The 18504-nt window shown below is 49.4% G+C and overlaps 1 protein-coding gene across 2 annotated transcripts in view; it reads right to left on the bottom strand.

Moving 5' to 3' along the window:
- Positions 1–18504, bottom strand: part of Prkcb (protein kinase C beta) — a 294255-nt gene that overhangs the window by 39229 nt on the left and 236522 nt on the right. For both annotated transcript variants that reach the window (XM_026392125.2, XM_026392124.2), the window contains exons 11-14: positions 10855–10946; positions 9164–9226; positions 4067–4205; positions 104–184 (exon numbers count right to left, since the gene is read on the bottom strand). In XM_026392125.2, the coding sequence (XP_026247910.1) occupies positions 104–184; positions 4067–4205; positions 9164–9226; positions 10855–10946 (375 nt within the window). The remainder of the gene's footprint in view (positions 1–103; positions 185–4066; positions 4206–9163; positions 9227–10854; positions 10947–18504) is intronic.

Below are 18504 nucleotides of genomic sequence, written 5' to 3'. Positions count from 1 at the left end.
CGGAAGAGGCTCAGGTTTTTGAGCTGTCACTGGGTTTGAAAGAAGCCACGCGGCTGGGAGTGGAGGAGCGCTTTTTCTTACAGATCCCTTCAAGTTCAATTACCTGCCCGGCCAACATCTCATACAGCAGGACTCCGAAGGCCCACCAATCCACGGACTTCCCATAGGGTTGGTAAGCGATTATCTGGAAAACAGAAAGCAAAAGTCAGCAAGGCTGGCCGTGCACGTGGCTGGACGTGGGACTCACACCTCCTTCACCCTCAGAGTGGACCTTCCCCAGAGTGCGTGTGTGTGTGTGTGTGTGTGTGTGTGTGTGTGTGTGTGTGGAGGGGGGTTCTTTGGCATGTCACCTGCTTATTGTGAAAGATTATAGTAGCTGTCACAGTCCCAGGTGCAAGCCAGGTTCTCAAAGATGCAAGCCAGGCCGGTACCCACCTGAGCTACTCCCTCACCTTAGCTACCCAGGGAGTGACAGGCAGAGTGCTTCACAGAGGCACCTGCAACTGGGGGACATCGGTGCATGTCACGTTGCCTTTTTTTTGAGCACTGGGAATGGTGTTTTTATTTTTATGAATTTATTTATTTAATTCCAGAGCAGCGTGTACGGCCTTTTAAAGAGGAAAAGCCATTTTTTTTATTTCTCATTGTACAGGTCAAGTCGCTTACACAATAATGTGAAGATCTTTCACACCGCTGGACTGCACACTCAGATGGCCAAGATGGTAAATTTTATGCCGCGTGGTTTTAAAATCACAATTAAAACAACGACAACAACAAAATGTCTCGAGAGTAATGACGTGTGTTCCTATTTATACAGATCATCTCGATAAGCTTAAAGAATAAAATGTCAAGAGAAAAATCAGGACTCCTCCTATCGGGTCCATCTCCTTCCTAGCTCATGGGTGGTTTTGCATAAGCAGAAACACTTTAGTAAGTGGAACCTTTAATCAGGTAAGCTATTCACTTAAGTTTTCTTTGCTAATATCCGTACAGTACACTGACATCATTGGTTATAGGATTCCGCTGAATACATATGCCAACATCTACCTTGTGGATTCCCGATATTTTAAAGTTTCTTCTGGGGCTGTAATGCGTATTCTTATGACTAGCTATTTGGACATCTCTTCAGTGATTTCCAAACATTAAATTTCTAGAAGTAGAATGAGAGGGGACCAGATGGTATATGCAGTTGTAAGGGGTTTGGTGGCGAAGACCAGACAGCTGTGTGGACAGAGCAGCTGTCAACCTTTCAGTATGTAGGAGTGTAAACATGACGGGTCAAAGGGGTGAAGAGGCGATAGAGCAAAGGTCAAGGGTGGAGGTTTGTGGGTCAGACAGTCTAATTTTGAATCCCAATTGCTATCTGCCGGGGACATAACCCCCGGTGGAAGTTACTTCTTTAAGCCTAGGTTTCTTCTTTTATAAAGTGGAGTTTACCATGACATTGACTCCATGAGGTCTTGTGGGGATGAATAGGCCACCGGGTGCCTCTCACGGATGATGCCCTCACAGTATTCGCTTTTACTGGAAGGTTCTCTAATCCAGTTATTGATTGTCTTAGTCACTAAAAGTGCCAGAGCCAACCTGACTATAAAGCAAATATCTTTCTCCAGCTCCATCTCCCACCCCGGTTTCCACTCCAAAAATCAGAAATGCAGAGAAGATGGTCCAAAGACACAAAATTTCAGGTAAAATAAGAATAAAATAAGTTCCAGACACCTATTTATTGTGCAGAGTGGTGATCAGAGTTAATAACGATGATTTGTATTCTTGACAATTTGGAAAAAAAAAGTGTCATTTTTAAGTGTTCTTACTATAAAAATAAAGGTGAGGTCGTGCACATGTCAATTAACTTGATTTAATCTGTTCCCTCTGTGTCTCTCGCTTCCACGATGCACCCACATTTCAAAACACATGGTAGGTACGTGGCGGATGGATGTGATTTTGATTGGTCAATTAACAATAAATAAGTGGAGAAAGAGGTAAATGAATAAATAAAAGAGGCAGTCTGAGGAGTAGTATTGGATCCTCATGACCACCCCACAAGTCGATCCTTTTACAAAGGAAAACGGAGTCGGGGAGGTGAGAGAAGACGTGGCCAGAGGCGGTGCAGTTAGCCACAGCAGAGCCTGACCTGGCAGAAGGGGCCCCTCTGGGGGAGGACAGGCCACTCATATTCCAGAGCCGCTGGGGCTTCCTGGTCCATGGTCCCGCTCCCCTGGGAGCTGTGAAACCACAGGTCCTGCGCCCCGCCCTGCAGAGGCTAGAGTTCAGTGGCTCTGGGGGTGATGCCTGGACATCCTCCATTTTAAAATGTGTCCCCCCCACCCCCACCACTGAAGTGTCGCTGGTGTTGGGTCCTAGAAATCACCAAGCTCATATCCAGGAATTGGGCTCTAGACTTGTCAGACGTCCTGATTAACTAAGAAAATGTTAATAGATGAAAGGAGGCCACCTTGGGACACCTCTACTAGGCCCTAATAAAGAATTGATTTTTTAAAAAAGATTACCTTGCTGTTACTCAAGGAATACACAAACATATTTGCCTTGTGGGAAATACAAACAGCCAGAGATGGGTCAGAATCTCCTTTCACCATCCACTTATTCCCTGAGCTCACGGATGTTGTAAACACAACCTGTCATCTTCCAAATGTCCGATGCCTTACCCTGCAGATCTGCATCCTCACGGAAAACCTACAGACAGGCTCTGTGTGTGTTATCGTCATTGTCCATAAATGACATTGTATTGGATTCCCCATTCTCTAGTTGGATTCTTTTTTTCTCTTAAGAATCTGGTTTTAATATATTTCTGTATCTACACATATATGTCACTCTTTTGAATCAGTGCCTAGTAGTATTTTGTACTATGAATAAATCACAGTGGACTGTCCTAACCCTGTGGAGGGACACTGGTTCCTTCCAGGACATGCAGATGTATTTGCATGCACTCGGCTGTGTGGTCTGGCCTTCCTAGGGCCGTACAGGACTTCCTAACACCAATGGTGCTCCGTTGAGCTAATTATTCCTTTATCGACAGTCATTTTATCCCATCTTTCACGGTTAACAAATAAAGCTGGGATGGAGGAAGGACTTTGAACACACCTCTTTCTCCGTGTGTGTGTGTGTGTGTGTGTGTGTGTGTGCGCGCTGATGCGTGTCTGTGCGCATGTCTGTGCGCACGCTCACGCATACAAGTCTGGTGTTTGCAAATTAGCTTCTTCTAAAAGGAACTGCTTTGTCACCAGAGCATGCAGGTTTAAAATCATATGTCAACGTCTTTAATTACATGGGGACGCCTATCCCCACTGTTACATATCAAGTGTCTGGCAGTCAAGAAGAGCGATTCTAGAATGTCTGTTTCTGAGACTCTGCGCCTTTCCTTAAAAAAAAAAAAAAAAAATGGGAGAGAAAAAAAAAATCTGGCGACAGATTGCAACATGCCACTTTTCTAAGCCACCAATTCAGAGAAAAAGGGAAAGGGACCGACCGCCTGGTACAAATTATTGTGCCTGGTCATGCTGGTCATTCACTGACCACTTCCTTCGGGAGGAGAGGCCGGCACCGCCTATAGATCTTCACCCTGGTGTTTATGTCTTTATCGCGGGAAGAAAAGCCTGGAGTCTCCCAGGGTTTATGACAACTGCCACACACACACACACACACACACAGTCGCAGCCCTGTGTCATATGTCAGCCCAGGGAATCTGTTCCCTGTGTGTCTCTCGCTGTCTCAACAAACGCTTCCATGTCATAATTAGGAGGTATCATATGGCCACGAGCCATAGCAGCTTGACAGAGAAGCCTACTGATGTGTGTTGGATGGTTCTTTTGCGTTTTATTTAAATTCTCTCCTAAACCTTGATGTATTTTGGGCCTGAGCATCGGGATGTGTGCTGAGTTAATTTGCATGTGAGATCTCAGAGGAGCGATTCAGAGCCCAGGATAAGGACAAGACTGGGGTTTGCTTGCCAGGTACCACCCTCGACCCTTCCCAGCCCTCACGAGGTCAGCGGGGGACATGGTCACGGGGTCCGTGTGCCTCCGGGGTGGGTCCCGGCGGCTCTCACCTCGGGGGCAATGTAGTCCGGAGTCCCACAGAACGTCTTGGTGGTCACGCCGTCCCAGATGTTCTCCTTACACATGCCAAAGTCGGCGATCTTGATGTGGCCCTCGGAATCCAGCATCACGTTGTCCAGCTTCAGGTCCCTGTGGCAGGGGCGAGAATCGGGGGATTGAGTGGAACGATGCTCTTTTCAAGTCAACCGACTGCCACTCAGAAAACGCGGTGCAGGGTGGCGTGGGGGTACAAAGGTGGCCGTAAACCAGCTCTTGCCTGCCCCCCGGGCAGCTCACAATCTGGTAGAGAGATCAAAAAGAGGGGACTCCCTCTCCCACCTCTGTGCCTTTCTTCTCCTGCAGAGCCAGCTGGGCCCAGTGCCTCACAAAGACACAACGAGACAGAAGCTCCGAGAACAGAGAGACCCGCAGGAAGCTGACCAGAGGCAGAGTTCCCCGAGCTGACCTTTGCAACCTGTGGACCCCTTATGTTTTACAGGAAGCTGCCGTTTCCATACAATTGTGATCTTTCAAGATACCTCCGAAGATCACGGAGGAAGACAACTGATTTGAGAGAAAACTCTCTAACTCCAAAGGCCTCAGGATCCCCCAGGCTGATGGCTAGGATGGGGGGACCCAGGTGTTTCCATGGATTCTTTCCATGAAGAAAGAAAATGTCTGCTGGATGCTGACTCCATGACAGGAGCCATTCTTGGAGCCGGGTATATGTTCGCTGGGGACACAATTAACAAGCCTGTTTTTATTCTGATTAAATTCTAGTGTGTGTGTGGGGGGGGAAAGCATAATTAATAGGTATTCAAGTGTATCATCATGATTGTTGTAGATTCTGATAGACGATAGGAAGAAAAAGAGGACAGAGAGATGGCCATGGGGGAGCCGGGTGTGGTGGCCCAGGCCTGTCATCCCAGCAACTCGGGAGGCTGAGGCAGGAGGATCGCGAGTTCAAAGCCAGCCTCAGCCACTTAGCGAGGCCCTGAGCAACTCAGCAAGATCTTGTCCCTAATAAAATATTTTAAAAGAGCTGGAGTGAGGCTCTGTAGTTAAATGCCCCTGGGTTCAATCCTGGGTACCCCCCAAAAAAAGACAGAGAGAGACAGAGAGAGAGAGAGAGAGAGAGAGAGAGAGAGAGAGAGAGAGAGAGATGGCAGTGGGGGAGGGGCACTTTAAACAGATGCTCTGGAAGGACCTCTCTCAGGTAGTGACATCTGAGCTTTAGCAGAAGTCTGGGTGCCCACTCTCTTCCTGTTGTCTACATCTGCGTTGGTGAGGAAAGCCTGATATTTTGGGGGAACCCCTGAATCTCTCTATACACTAGATCACTCCAATCCTCAATTCTGACTCTGACTCCATGCTTTGTGCTTCTGCAGCTGTGAGCAGGGGACAATCTCTGGGTCGGGCTGTTCCCGTCCTAATAGAGGATGGAGAAGTCCAGTTCCCCCAGAGGTAAGAGCTCGGTTCAGGGGTCTCCCCCGGTTCATCTCGGTCAGGTGGTGGGTGTCTGCGGCTACTGCCTGTTCTAGCCTCTGGGGATGAGACCATCCTCCTTTGAACAACCACCTTTTGATCCTCCGGCTGAGCAAGGTGGGTGGTACTGACCTCAACTCCTAGCCCCTGGTCACGTGGCCTGTCCTGGCCAGTGGAAATATCCCATCCTGCTAGTCACCGTGATTGGTTCAGGAAAGGGACCCAATCTGCCACCACAGAAACACCTGGCACTTTTGCAGGTACCATGAGGGAAGAGAGAAGCTCTTTTCACACTGGGATGGCTCAGGGGGTGGAATTTGGGCCTAGAAGCTACAGGGGTCACCATGTATGCAGATGGGAAAGCTATGAAGGCAGAGCAGAGCAGAGTGATCCAGGAAGCGCCATGAACATCGTTTGAACCGCTGCATCCTTGACACCAGCCAATCAAGACCCCTGCATCCTTGACACCAGCCAATCAAGACCCCTGCATCCTTGACACCAGCCAATCAAGACCCCTGCATCCTTGACACCAGCCAATCAAGACCCCTGCATCCTTGACACCAGCCAATCAAGACCCCTGCATCCTTGACACCAGCCAATCAAGACCCCGGCATCCTTGACACCAGCCAATCAAGGCCCCTGCATCCTTGACACCAGCCAATCAAGGCCCCTGCATCCTTGACACCAGCCAATCAAGGCCCCTGCATCCTTGACACCAGCCAATCAAGGCCCCTGCATCCTTGACACCAGCCAATCAAGACCCCTGCATCCTTGACACCAGCCAATCAAGACCTTTTGTAACTTAAGTTTGAACTGATCTGCCATGATCACTTCCAACCACAAGGACACAGGTTGGACTTTCCTTGAGGGCCTGTGAGGTCCCTTCATCCAAAGGGAGGTCCATTTGCACCCACCATTCGCCCACAGCCACGTTATTTCCATTCTGCTACCCTGGGTGCTGTCCATGGTACCACCCAGGTCCAGGGTGCATGCTTACCTAGAAGCCATGGTGATCTCTGAATGCTGAACCCTGCAGCATCTTGATTGATCTCCATACACTCGCCCTACATGTGACTTCACTATAGAAATCCATGACCTCCTTCCTCTTGGCTTGACAACATGCCCAGAAATGAGCCGCCGGGTCAATCAGAGACATGAGAACATCTTCATTTAATATAGCGAAGGAATTTCAGATGCCAAGAGCCACAGGTCTTGGGGCTGGAGAACACCCAGTCTTATCCATTGCCTTTGATATTATACTGTATTCCTTGGTTCTAGGTACTAAATTCTCATTTCTGCTTCAAAAGGTGGCTGGGGCAATTTTTTTTTTCATTTTCAAAAAAAAAAAAAAATACAGGGCAGAATCCACACGTATTTCCAGGGAAAGTGGTCAATAAATCAGATCCTCCATTGGACAGGCAGGATCCATGGCGGACACCCTCCCCACCCACCGTATCCAGCTACTATCCTCAGAGAGGGGGAACTCTAACATAATTCTTCATCCTCTTAAGAACCGTCCAATGAAATAGAGATCTAAAGGAAGGAGGGAGTGATTGGAAAAGCTTTACCACCATGATGGCATTATCTATGAAATTATAGAGCCACACATCTCTTGTCCTGTGATTTCTTTTTTACAGTTTTCAATTGATCATCAATTTTGAGAACTCCATCTCCCAGCATCTCCAGCATCTCTGAGGAGGTGGGGAGGCCACAGAGCCAGATACAATGCATGATTATGATGCATAACTGGTCCCCCGAGGACCACCGGACACGACTCAGGCTACCACTGGACGTGACTAAGGATACTGCCAGACACCAGTGTGGACTCATTGTCCTTGGAAATCCTAATACTGCCAAGAACCACATCTCCTCCTGGCTCTGAAAACTAACTCTTCCAGACCACGACAGTCGCTCTCAAATCCATGGTCCAAATCCATGGTCTTGGTTCCTTGGTCACTAGTTTCTGGATCAAGACCTTAGGTGTGATAGGTGTCTGATCCTGCATCACATATAGACCCTGGGTGCAGGGAGATTGTGGCAGTAGCATCTAGCAGCCCCAACCTTTATAGGACCAAATGACTCTGTTCTTGCAAAGAGAATGATTCAGATGCCTATTGGCTTAAAATATTGATACAGATTCCTCTAAGAACTATATTGATAATGGTGCGTAAGTAGGTTAGGGGGAAGGGCTGTATGGTCGTAGGGATGGTCTTAGCACCTGAGATGCTCATCTCTGGGTTTTAGGACCAGCTTGGCCAGTGCCACCAGGATCCATGAACCCCAGATCCTAATCTGACTCCCTGCTAGACTGGGAACTCGCCCTAAATCCCAACACGGTTGACGACAACTCTACTTTCTCCCTGGGTTCCCACCCTGGGGCTGGATTTTCTTGGAATACACTCGTAACTCTGTTCTTCTGGAGGTTCTCCCTGCCCAAGAGGGAGGCAGGACCTAATGTCAGCCTACAAAGTGAAAATGTTCTCCCCAGGACAGCCGAGGGGAAACCGAGGACCAGAGGACTTGGGTGTCTCCTCTCGTGCTGATGCGGAGATCCGTGTGCGGGCTCCGTGCACGGAGGGCGAGCATTGGCAAAGCGGCCTTACTATCTAAAAGTATCCAGGGGGCCCAGGACCTCCCAAGACACCTCTAACTCCAGACCCTGACCTCCAGGCCCTCCACAGAATGACATGGCCCTCCACCACCCAGCACAAACCACTCTACTGAGTTTTATTTTTACTGGAATTTATCACTATTTGGCAGACTCTATTCTGATACATGAATCTGTTTCCCACCATTCATATATAAGCCCCGCGAAGGCAAGAGTTTTGTCCAATATCTCGCCTGCTGCAATCCCTCCACCCAGAGCAGCACCTAGCACAGAGTAAGATGAATGAATAAAATGCATTTTCATGGCCCTTGGGCATCTTTTAACCTCACCCAAGCCAAGTGCTGTTTGGAAGCCCCCTGCCCCGTGCCACCCTCTCTTGCAATAAGAACCCATCCCAAACCCCTGCCATCTCTGTCATATGATTCCGTGTAGCACAAGGAGAATGGCCCACTCTGGACACTCTGACACACAGCAGCCTGGGGCTCCACAGTCGGCCTTGCATGGAATATAAAACGGTATATGACTCACGCCGCTCTGATCATACGCTTGCTCCTCCAAAGACTGGCAAATGCCAAGTTCTGAACTTAATCCTGTCTTTCAGAGCGTGCTACTCAGAGATCTATTTCCAAACTGTCGTTAAATGAAAAAAAAAAAGTTTCATAATAATATGATCTGCCACGTCCTGCCCACCAAGATTCTCTACGTACTCCCCCAAAGCTGGGGGTCCACGGGCAAGAGGAAGAAGTCCCCGGGCACCCCCTGGACCAACCTCTTCCTCTTAGAGCAGGTGGCCTCGTGTTGGAGGCCCTGGATCCGTTGGTGACACAGTCCTTCAAGATTTTTCTGTCACCACAGTGAGCTGCCCAAACTTTGCCAGGGCAGTGGGCGAAGCTGCCTGGCAGAACACATGCCCAAGTTAGTCCTGGAGGGTTCCTCCCCCACCGCGGGTGCTAATTTTAAAAGCCGTGGAAGAGAGAGGCAGGGAACGGGGAGGCGCTGGGCCGGGTGCACTTACCGGTAAATGATGCCCTTGCTCTGCAAGAAGAACAGACCGATGGCGATCTCTGCAGCGTAAAACCTGAAACGAAGAAGAGACAACGAGAGATTGGAGAAATTCAAAGACACCTTCTGCTGGGCAGCTGGAAGGAGGGGTAGGGCACTGAAGTCTCCCCTGGACGGTCAGCTGCCCAGCTCGCCAGGGTACAAATGGGTGGACGGGTGCCCCAGAGCCAGGAGGACAGACTGGGGGTAGGCAAAGGTTTGTCATTTGCATAGTGGGAGAATCCCATGGGCTCTGAAGGACTGGATGGGGAATGGGAGTCTCAGACTATGGCCAGTTTAAAAAAAAAATCTTTTAAAATTTTTTTGGTGGTGCTGGAACATAAGATCTTTTGAACCCAGGGCCTCGTACATGCGAGGCAAGCCCTCTACCCACTGAGCTGTATCCCCAGCCCAGATAAAATATCTTAATACCAACAGCCAGCATCCATCCGCCTAGTGTCCTATCAGGTGGTCTCTAATTCTCATCCTAATCCTGTGCTATAGGCCCTACCAGTGCCTCCCTGTTCTAATGAGGACCATTGAGGCTTAGGGGGAGGAACTCTTAACATGACGTAGCCAGTGGGTGGGGGGCACAGCCAGGACTGGGAGCAACATGGGTCTAAGCATCACTTCTCAGTGAAGGTCCGCCCTGCCGAAAGGGCATCTGAGAGAACCAGGAAGCCCATTTCTGCCGTCATCGCTGGGCAGGGTTCCGGGGAACGAGGTTAAGCCCTGGCAATACGTCTTCTGGGCTAATGGAACTCAGCCTGTGGTCCATGGATGTCAGAAATGAAAGGGGAGCGAGAGCTATAGCCTGATTAGAATTGTGCCAAGAGAGGCCAACGGCTTGATTCACAAGCACAACCACAACAGGGTGCTCCCGAGCTCAGCAGGTGGACATGAGGGGCCAGCAAGCCCCAGGAGTGACAGGTGGGGGGCCTAGACATGTTCTGGGGACCTTCAGGAGGGGCTATGAGATCCTGCGAACTCCCCAGGAACTGGTGCTGATGCTGATTCCTGTGACCTGCCACGTCTCTGTTCACCCACAGAGTCCTTTAAAATACGTCTCCATATATTTACTATTTATTGCACAGAGGGATGGGTTTACTGAGGTATTGCCACACACACACACAGAGAGGTGCATCTCTTCTTCTCCCTGCCCCCTCTTCCCCCCACCCCAGTTCCTAGTAATCCTCCTTCTTCGTTCAGATCGACATTTTTTTATTTGTTATTTCTTTTTCTTTTTTTTTTTTAGTTTCATCTATGAGGAAACATGCAGTATGGTTTCTTTCTTTTTCTTTCTGTGTCTGGCTTATTTCACTTGGACAAAAGCAGGGATCTTTGTTCTAAAAAGAAGAGGTCCGGCCGGTTTGTACTCTGAAGGGGACAAAAGAGACTCATCCAAACCTGGCCTCCGTCTCCCTTTCCTGGTCCTTCATCTCCTTGGAGTGAAGCCCTGAGCAAGTTTCCGAAAGTCTCTCAGTCTCCGGTTTCTGTTTGCAAACCAGAGATCCCCACCTGCTAGGGTTGTTGTCAGGATTAAATGAGAACCTGTTTGTTGAACGCCCGGGACCTGGCATAGAGTAAGTGCTCAGTAAATATTAGCGAACCCCCCAACAGAACCTCCAACGACGTTCCCTAAGGAAGCTACGAGTTTCCCCTTACACAGCATGAGGCTCCTTGAACCGGCCCACTTGTTGGATGTGGTACATGAGGTCGCCCCCGTTCACATACTCCATCACAAAATACAGGCGGTCCTGGAGAAAGAGAGAGAGCCAAGGGCGAAGTCAGCATCCTGTGGTTTCTTGGGTTCCAGAAGGAAAGCAGGGACTCGCTGGAATTTAGGATCCCACCTCTCACCAACCCACCCCAGGACTCTGACACATGCTCCACGTCTCCCGGAGTATAAAACCTATGCTATTGGAAGTACGCAAGGGAGGCTAGGTGGAGCGGTGATCGTTCTGAAAATTAATAACTACAATTTTTTTAAGTTCATTTGTGCTGGAAAATATAATTAGCCCACTAATCTTGTGGCTTAATTGATATGACTGTTTAGGATCAGGTTAATTATAACAAAAAAGTGGGAAACGTTATGGAAATAATAGTGTGGGTAGGAGGTAGCTGTGGAAGCCAGCCTCTGTTCATGTCCCCTGCTGCTCATGTCCTTGGATAGCACCTTCTTCCCTCAATGAGTAGGACTGGATCGTGTAACCAGTAGGGGGCACAATTTCAGGGACTAGATCATAAAAGACCTTAGAGCAGCCACATCATGAAGACACCCAAACAGCACTAAGGGCAGGTACCCGGGGTAAGGGGTAGAGATCTCCTGCCAGCAGCCAGCACTAGCTCCCCCATCATGTGTGCGGACCACCTTGGAAGCAGACCCTCAGTTAAGCCTTGGGGGGGGGGCGTGGTCCCAGCCCCCAGCATGACGGCAGCTGCAACTTCATTTGTGATGGAAAGTCAGAGTCTTTGGTGAATAAGCCACCCCCAAACTCCTGACCCACAGAAACTGTGCCATCATCCATGCTTCCTGTTGTCTTCAGCCCGGGAGCTCTGACCCTAGACGACAGTCCACGCAGTCATAGATAACACAGTGGTTAGGAAAGCCCAGACAACACATGCATTTTCAAAGTCTGGGAAATAGTAGCTGAGAAAGACACGTCCAGAGAAAGGTCAGGGAATTGGGGCCGGAAAAAGAAATGGGGAGCCCGTTCTGGGCTTCAAGTCAGGGGCTGTGTCCTCCTCCGAGGAAGGTGTGAGCCTGTTCCTGGTCCTGAGACTGGCACATAGTAGGTGCACAGTGAACGAGTGCAGGTTTCTGTAGCAAGGGGGTTTATTTGGGAACGCTGCTCTGCCTCCGGGTGGCTGGGTGGTGTCCAGGCCTCCTCTCTGGAAAGTGGAGGTCAGAGAACCCCAGCTGGGGTCGAATGAGTGGGGCAGAACCCCGTGATCCCCTGCTGTCTGTCTGTCCTTCCACCTGAGGGCGTTTCTGCTAAGTGGATGAATAGCCTCACATCTTCCTAGAGACTTGCGCTCGGGTTCGGCATAAAGGTTTGCTCCTTCCTTTCGGTCTGCGATGGCGGGGTCTGCACCGACTATTTGTAGTGCTCATGTTCTCTCAGCCTAAAAAAACACACTTCCTTAACCCACCCGATCTAAATTAGGTCTGCCTGTTACATTCCTGCACGAACCTCTGTGGGCTTTTTTTTCCCCCCTCTCATCCCATCATAATTGGTAATTATATATTTAACCCAGTGATTCTTTCTCTATGTATTCACTAATTAAATTTAAAATATTTATAAAGCCCTCCTGGGTACCAGGTCAGAGGTGCGGGGGGAATGAATCAGGGAACAAAATCAACAACAACTCCTTGTCTTTATCTTTCTTCGACTAGGATAACATCGATAAAGAGCACATTAGACATAATATATACATGATATAGAGTGGTAGAGGGAATTAAGTACTAGGGAAAAAAAATCAAAAGATTGGGAATGCCAGATGGATGAGGGATGGAGGAAAGACTTCCAGATTCCATCAAGGGCTCAGGATAAAACTTACTGAGAAGATATTTCAGCAAAGATTTGGAGGAGGTGATAGAAACAGCTATGCAGAAATCGAGAGCAAGAGCCTATCGGGGTGGTGGAAACAGCCGGTGCAAAGGCCCTGAGGCTAGCATGCACCTGATGGGCTTTAGGATCCACAGGGAACTGTGTGATTAGACAAGAGAGGAGACAAGATGGGAGAGGAGGCCAGAGAGGCTACGAGGGACTCAGATCACATAAGGCTTAAGGATCTTAATGTAAGGTTTTGCTTTTTCACTCTCAAAAAGAAAAAAATTGTCTAAAGTTCCACAAAGCCAGGGACATGTCAAATTTATTCATCACTGTGTACCAAGTAGCCAGCACCACACCTGGCCAAAGCAAGCCATCAGTGTACATGACCTGGGCAAATGAACAGAAGACAGTGGGCCTCTAAATGGGAGGGCCGCCGTCTGGCGCCAGTTTCTAGTGGGGCGGGCTTGGGAAGACCCCTTTCTTTCCCTGAGTTTTGATCCCTTCACTTGTAAGAAGAGGATGATATCAGCACCCATCCCTAACAGAGCCAGTGAGGGGCTCAGATCAAGCATGCCCCCCTCCCCCGCTGCAAACTATCAATGAGACACAGATAAGATGCCGGAGTTATCGAAGCCCAGATCAGTGCTGAGCAAACTCGAGTTGTACAGCACCTTAGCTGATCATTAGACGCACTTGGCGGGGTCGCTGAGAAAGAAAGAAAAAAAGAAAGAAGGAGGAAGGAAGGAAAGAAAGAAAATGGAATCGAAATGATCTGCGTCTCCTGCACCACGAAGAATTCTTTTGTGAAAGGCAGGTTCGGGTGGACTGATGGGTGGGTGTGGCTGGGTCAGGATGTGGAAGGTGGTTTGCTATCAAAACGCCGAAGCTCTTGTGAGGAGCTATAAAATCCCAAGAGCTGGGGGGAGGAAGTGGGGTGTAGGGCAAAGATTCCACCCTGGAAATCGCTACAGGATCTGAAGCCCCATGCCTCTGCTAACTAACTGTGCACCCCACCTGCTCCCTCCTCACCTGGAAACTCCACCTTCTACCCCTGCCCCAGAGCGAAATAAATAACATGGCATTTGGAAAGTGTCCAGCACGATGTTGGCCATATAATAAATGTTCCATCTACCACTTACAATAATCTTTGAGGTGCACAGAGCTCTATTTTACAGACTCATAAGCCAGCGTATGAGCAGTTTGTCAAACGTGTGTGGAGTGCCTAATTATAGTGACCACATGGTGAAATATATCTACCATCTTGAGGGCACGCCATAGGTGACTAGGTGCTTCGTATATTTTTGTCTCACTCATTTCTAAACAACCCAGAGTGACCAGTATTATTATCATTCTTCCTAATTGAAGAGATGGGAATGAAGGCCTGTCATCCCAGCGGCTCGGGAGGCTGAGGCAGGAGGATCTCGAATTCAGAGCCAGCCTCAGCCAAAGCGAGGCCCTAAGCAACTCAGCGAGACCCTGTCTCTAGATAAAATACAGAATAGGGCTGGGGATGGGGCTCCGTGGTTGAGGGCCCCTGAGTTCCATCCCTGCAACCCCCCTCATCCCTCCCCTCCAAAAAGGAGATGGCATTTGGAACTCAGAAGGGGTAAGGGGCTTACCCGAGGTCGTTTATCTGGTAAGCTGCCCAGCCAGGATTCGAACCCGTGCAGTTTGGATTCAGAGTCTCCACTCACAACCTCTCCCCGGGCTTCCCCGCCGTGAGGTTCTGAGGTAGCCGTGGGACGGATGGATGCGTGGATGAGGACTCCCTTCAAAGAGCTCTCCGTGCAGAATCGGGGTGCACAGTTAGTTAGCAGGGGCATGGGGCTTCAGATCCCGTAGCGATTTCCAGGGTGGAATCTTTGCCCTACACCCCACTTCCTCCCCCCAGCTCTTGGGGTTTTATAGCTCCTCACAAGAGCTTCGCCGTTTTGATGGCAAACCACCTTCCGCAGCGTGGCCCAGCCACACCCACCCATCAGGGTCACCCGAACCCGCCTTTCACAAAAGAATTCCCCGTGGTGCAGGAGACGCAGATAACTTCTATTTCAAATTTGTGTTTGCTTTTAAAAAAAAAATTAAATTTATTTATGTATGTATTTTAATCAGGTCTCTATGACAGCAGAATGTCACACTAAGCCACTTTAGCCAATCCCCCAAAAAACAAAGGCCGAACAGGAGTCCTCTCTTATGGTCCGTGGAGGCCGATCCCTAAAGCAGAAGGGGTTGTGCGTGGGGAAGATTGCGTCTGCTTTTGAACCCGGGACCCTGTGCATGCCAGGTGAGAGCTCTACCACCTGCCGTCGCGACCACTCCTATTTCACACATCGAGACAGAGCTGACAGGTGACGAGGACGAGCCCTGAGCTAACTGGTTTTTTTCAAATGATTTTCTCTCTCTCTCTCTCTCTCTCTCTCTCTCTCACAGTACAACTTCACCCTCTCCACATCCCTCATGAGAGGTAGAGACGGAGGTGGAATAATCGCTCCTGTTCTCAGAGTCCAGAGCATATGAAATTTGCAAAAAGGTCACACACAAGTTGGTGGCAGAATGCAGACAGGGAAGCCAGAATTGCCGACACCCAGCCCCTGGTTCCGTGGTCGGGGAGGTGGGGGGTGCTGATAGAAAACAAGCCTAAAAATAGCGCCTGTCTTTGGTGCACATTGAAGAGAACCACAACACTTGCTTTTAAAAATTATTTTTAAAACTAGCAGATGGCATCGGCCACAGAGAGAAAGAGAGAGAGAGAGAGAGAGAGAGAAGAGAGAGGGAGAGGTTTGACTTGCTTGATTTCTGCTTGGATTAACTCAACTTGCCCCCTGAAGCTCACTGGTTGGGATGCCAACATGGGGGGCCAGCGTGGGTAGGGTCTGTTTGGACCACTCCCCGTAAGTGAGCAGATCCTGAGGCCAGCAGCTCTGACCTGCACCCAGGCTGGGCTTTGGCCCTCGGGCGCTTCTGGCTGGCACCTCAGTGCCCTTTCATTTCTGAACCAACATTTAATGATGCCCACTCTCTGCCAGGCACCGGTCCACTGCCAGAGATGCCACTGTGAATAATCCATGGTGCCCAGTGGTAAGGATTCCCCCAGAGGAGCGGGGGAGACCAGAAACGTTTCCAAATGGCAGTGTTTCCCAAAATGGCACAGGAGACAATTTTAGGTACCGATGGACGCCGGCCGATTTTTCACCTTGGTAATTTGGGTGTTTTCACGGGTCGCGTGAGAAACAGGACTGAGCAGGCCGAGCCCCTGGTGGCACGGCGTTCCAGAAGAGGAGGAACCAGGGTCGGGTGGACCAGGCGGAGTGTGTGAGAGATGAGAAGATGAGAGATCGGGCCAAGGTGCGGTGGCGCACTCCTGCCATCCCAGCCACTCGGGAGGCCGAGGCAGGAGGATCGCAAGTTCAAAGGCAGCCTCAGCAACTGAGCGAGGCCCTAAATGACTCAGTGAGACCCTGTGTCTAATAAAATATTTAAGAAGGTCTGGGGATGTGGCTCAGTGGTTAAGTGTCCCTGGGTTCCATCCCTGGGGGGGGGGGAGAGAGAGAGAGAGAGAGAGAGAGAGAGAGAGAGAGAGAGAGAGAGAGAGAGAGAATGAGAGATAAAGGAGAAATGGGAATTTCAGTCATCTCTCAACTGATGTACCTAGGGCCCATCTCCAGGAGAGAGGTGAGTTCTAGAAGCTCACCGAGCACTTATGTTTGCAAGTCATGGTTCTTTGGTGTTAAAGGGAAACATGATGAATAAGACACAGACCCTACCCTCGGGGCGTTCACAATCTTGGTTGAAACAAACGTATAAGGAATGGGAACCAGGACCTAGAGGAGCCTGTGATAAAAGCAGTTGCACAAGAGACACGAGCAGGGAACCACGGGGGCTTCCGTTGACCACGTGGCCTCTCCCCACGGCCTCCAGGGCCTCCGCCATCTCCTGGTTGGCTTTGTTTTCCACTCGTCCTGGAAAATCATTGCAGGGCCTCAGAGGATCTTTCTCACCATCACACCCCGTGGTTTTGGATGAGCTTCTTTTTCTTCACTGGATTCAACCATGTTAAAAATCAAAAAGCAACCAATCCGGAAAGCGGTATGGAGATTCCTTAGAAAACTGGGAACGGAACCACCTTTGGACCCAGCTATCCCTCTCCTCGGACTATACCCAAAGGACTTAAAAACAGCATTCTACAGGGACACGGCCACGTCCATGTTGATAGCAGCACAGTTCACCATAGCTGAACTGTGGAGCCAACCTGGATGCCCTTCAGTGGAAGAATAAATAGGGGAAAATATATACATGCACAGTGGAATATTACTCAGCATCCAAAGAGAATAAAATCATGGCATTTGCAGGTGAACGGATGGAGCTGGAGAATATCATGCTCAGCAAAGTACACCAATCCCCAAAACCAAAGGCTGAATTTTTTTTTCTGATAGGAGGAGGCTGATCCATAATGGGGATGGGGTGGGGAGCATGGGGGGAATGGAGGAACTTTAGAAAGAGCAAAGTGGAATGAAAGAATAGGAGGATAGGAAAGAAGGTGGGATGAGACAGACATCATTACCCCAAGTACCTGTATGAAGACACGAATATGGGACTCTACTTTGTGTACAACCAGAGACATGAAGAATTGTGCTCTATATGTGTACTATGAGTGGAATCGCATTCTGCTGTCATGTGTAACAAATTAGAATAAATAAAATAAATTAAAAAAAAAAGCCAAGAAGCATGGGTTGAGTATTCACTTGAGGTCCGGCTTGGCTCCCTGCCATGACCCAGCTCGGGGCTTCCTCCCTCCTCTCCCGGGGCTGACGAGTCCTGACTTATCTTTCTCTCCTCTCCCTCTCTGCTGAGCTCTGGCCGGCTCCAGCTGGCTCCAGGACGTATCTACGTGGGTGTTCCTGTGTCATCTCCAATGAAAAGCTCAGAAAGGCACACTCACCAGCTTTCTCTTTAGACTAGCCAGTCTGCTCAGCCTTAAAGGGCTTCTTCCTTCAAAACTGCTTTTATGTCCCTGGGATTCTTCGCTACACGCTTACCCTTCTTGTCCTCTAAGCTCGAAGCGACTTCAATGCATTTAAAGTCCCTCTTTCTTCTTGATCTCTAATAGCCCATCAGTAAATGAACAAAATTCAAACGTCTGGCTACCGCCGCATCGTGCCAAAGAGACAGAATCTCCCCAAACTGGGAACCTGAGCGAGAGGTTTGGTTTCCAATGATGGGATATCATGTGCAGAGGTCATCGGAAGCCCCCCGAGGGGGTAAGGAAAGTTGGCCCCAAGACAGCTTCAAGTGGAGTGTGACACAATACCCACGTGACACAATGCCAAGCTATACCTGCCACTTTTAATAAGATACCACGGGCAGGGAACAGGAACCACGTGGGAACTTCTGTGCACCACGCACTAAGGTGAGTGGCAGTGAGATGTCTAGTGAATGATCGTGAATGATGTACCAAGCTGGGCAGTGAACTCATCCAGTCTTCACGTTGCTCCCTTTATGGCGGAAAGCCATCTAATTTTCTCCAGAGAAATGGTGCCATGCTGTAGATAAGACTCCCTGGCTCTGGCATCAGGGAGTCCTGAGTTGGAGTCACTTGCTCTGAAACCTCGGATTGGTTATGTAAACTCTCCCTGCCTTCCTAAAGCAGGTAGGCTAGTAACAGCTTCTCCTCCATGTGGGGTGTTTCCAAGATCTATCCGATGATGTGCGTCAAGTTCATGCAAATTCCCAGAGCTTTGCTGAAGTCAGTGTGCGGTCAAGG

This window comes from Urocitellus parryii, chromosome 9 (assembly GCF_045843805.1).
Source record: "Urocitellus parryii isolate mUroPar1 chromosome 9, mUroPar1.hap1, whole genome shotgun sequence".
In the NCBI taxonomy this organism is placed as follows: Eukaryota; Metazoa; Chordata; class Mammalia; order Rodentia; family Sciuridae; genus Urocitellus; species Urocitellus parryii.
The sequence above is the reverse complement of the archived record's forward strand: the minus strand, read 5'-3'. Positions and strand labels throughout refer to the sequence as shown.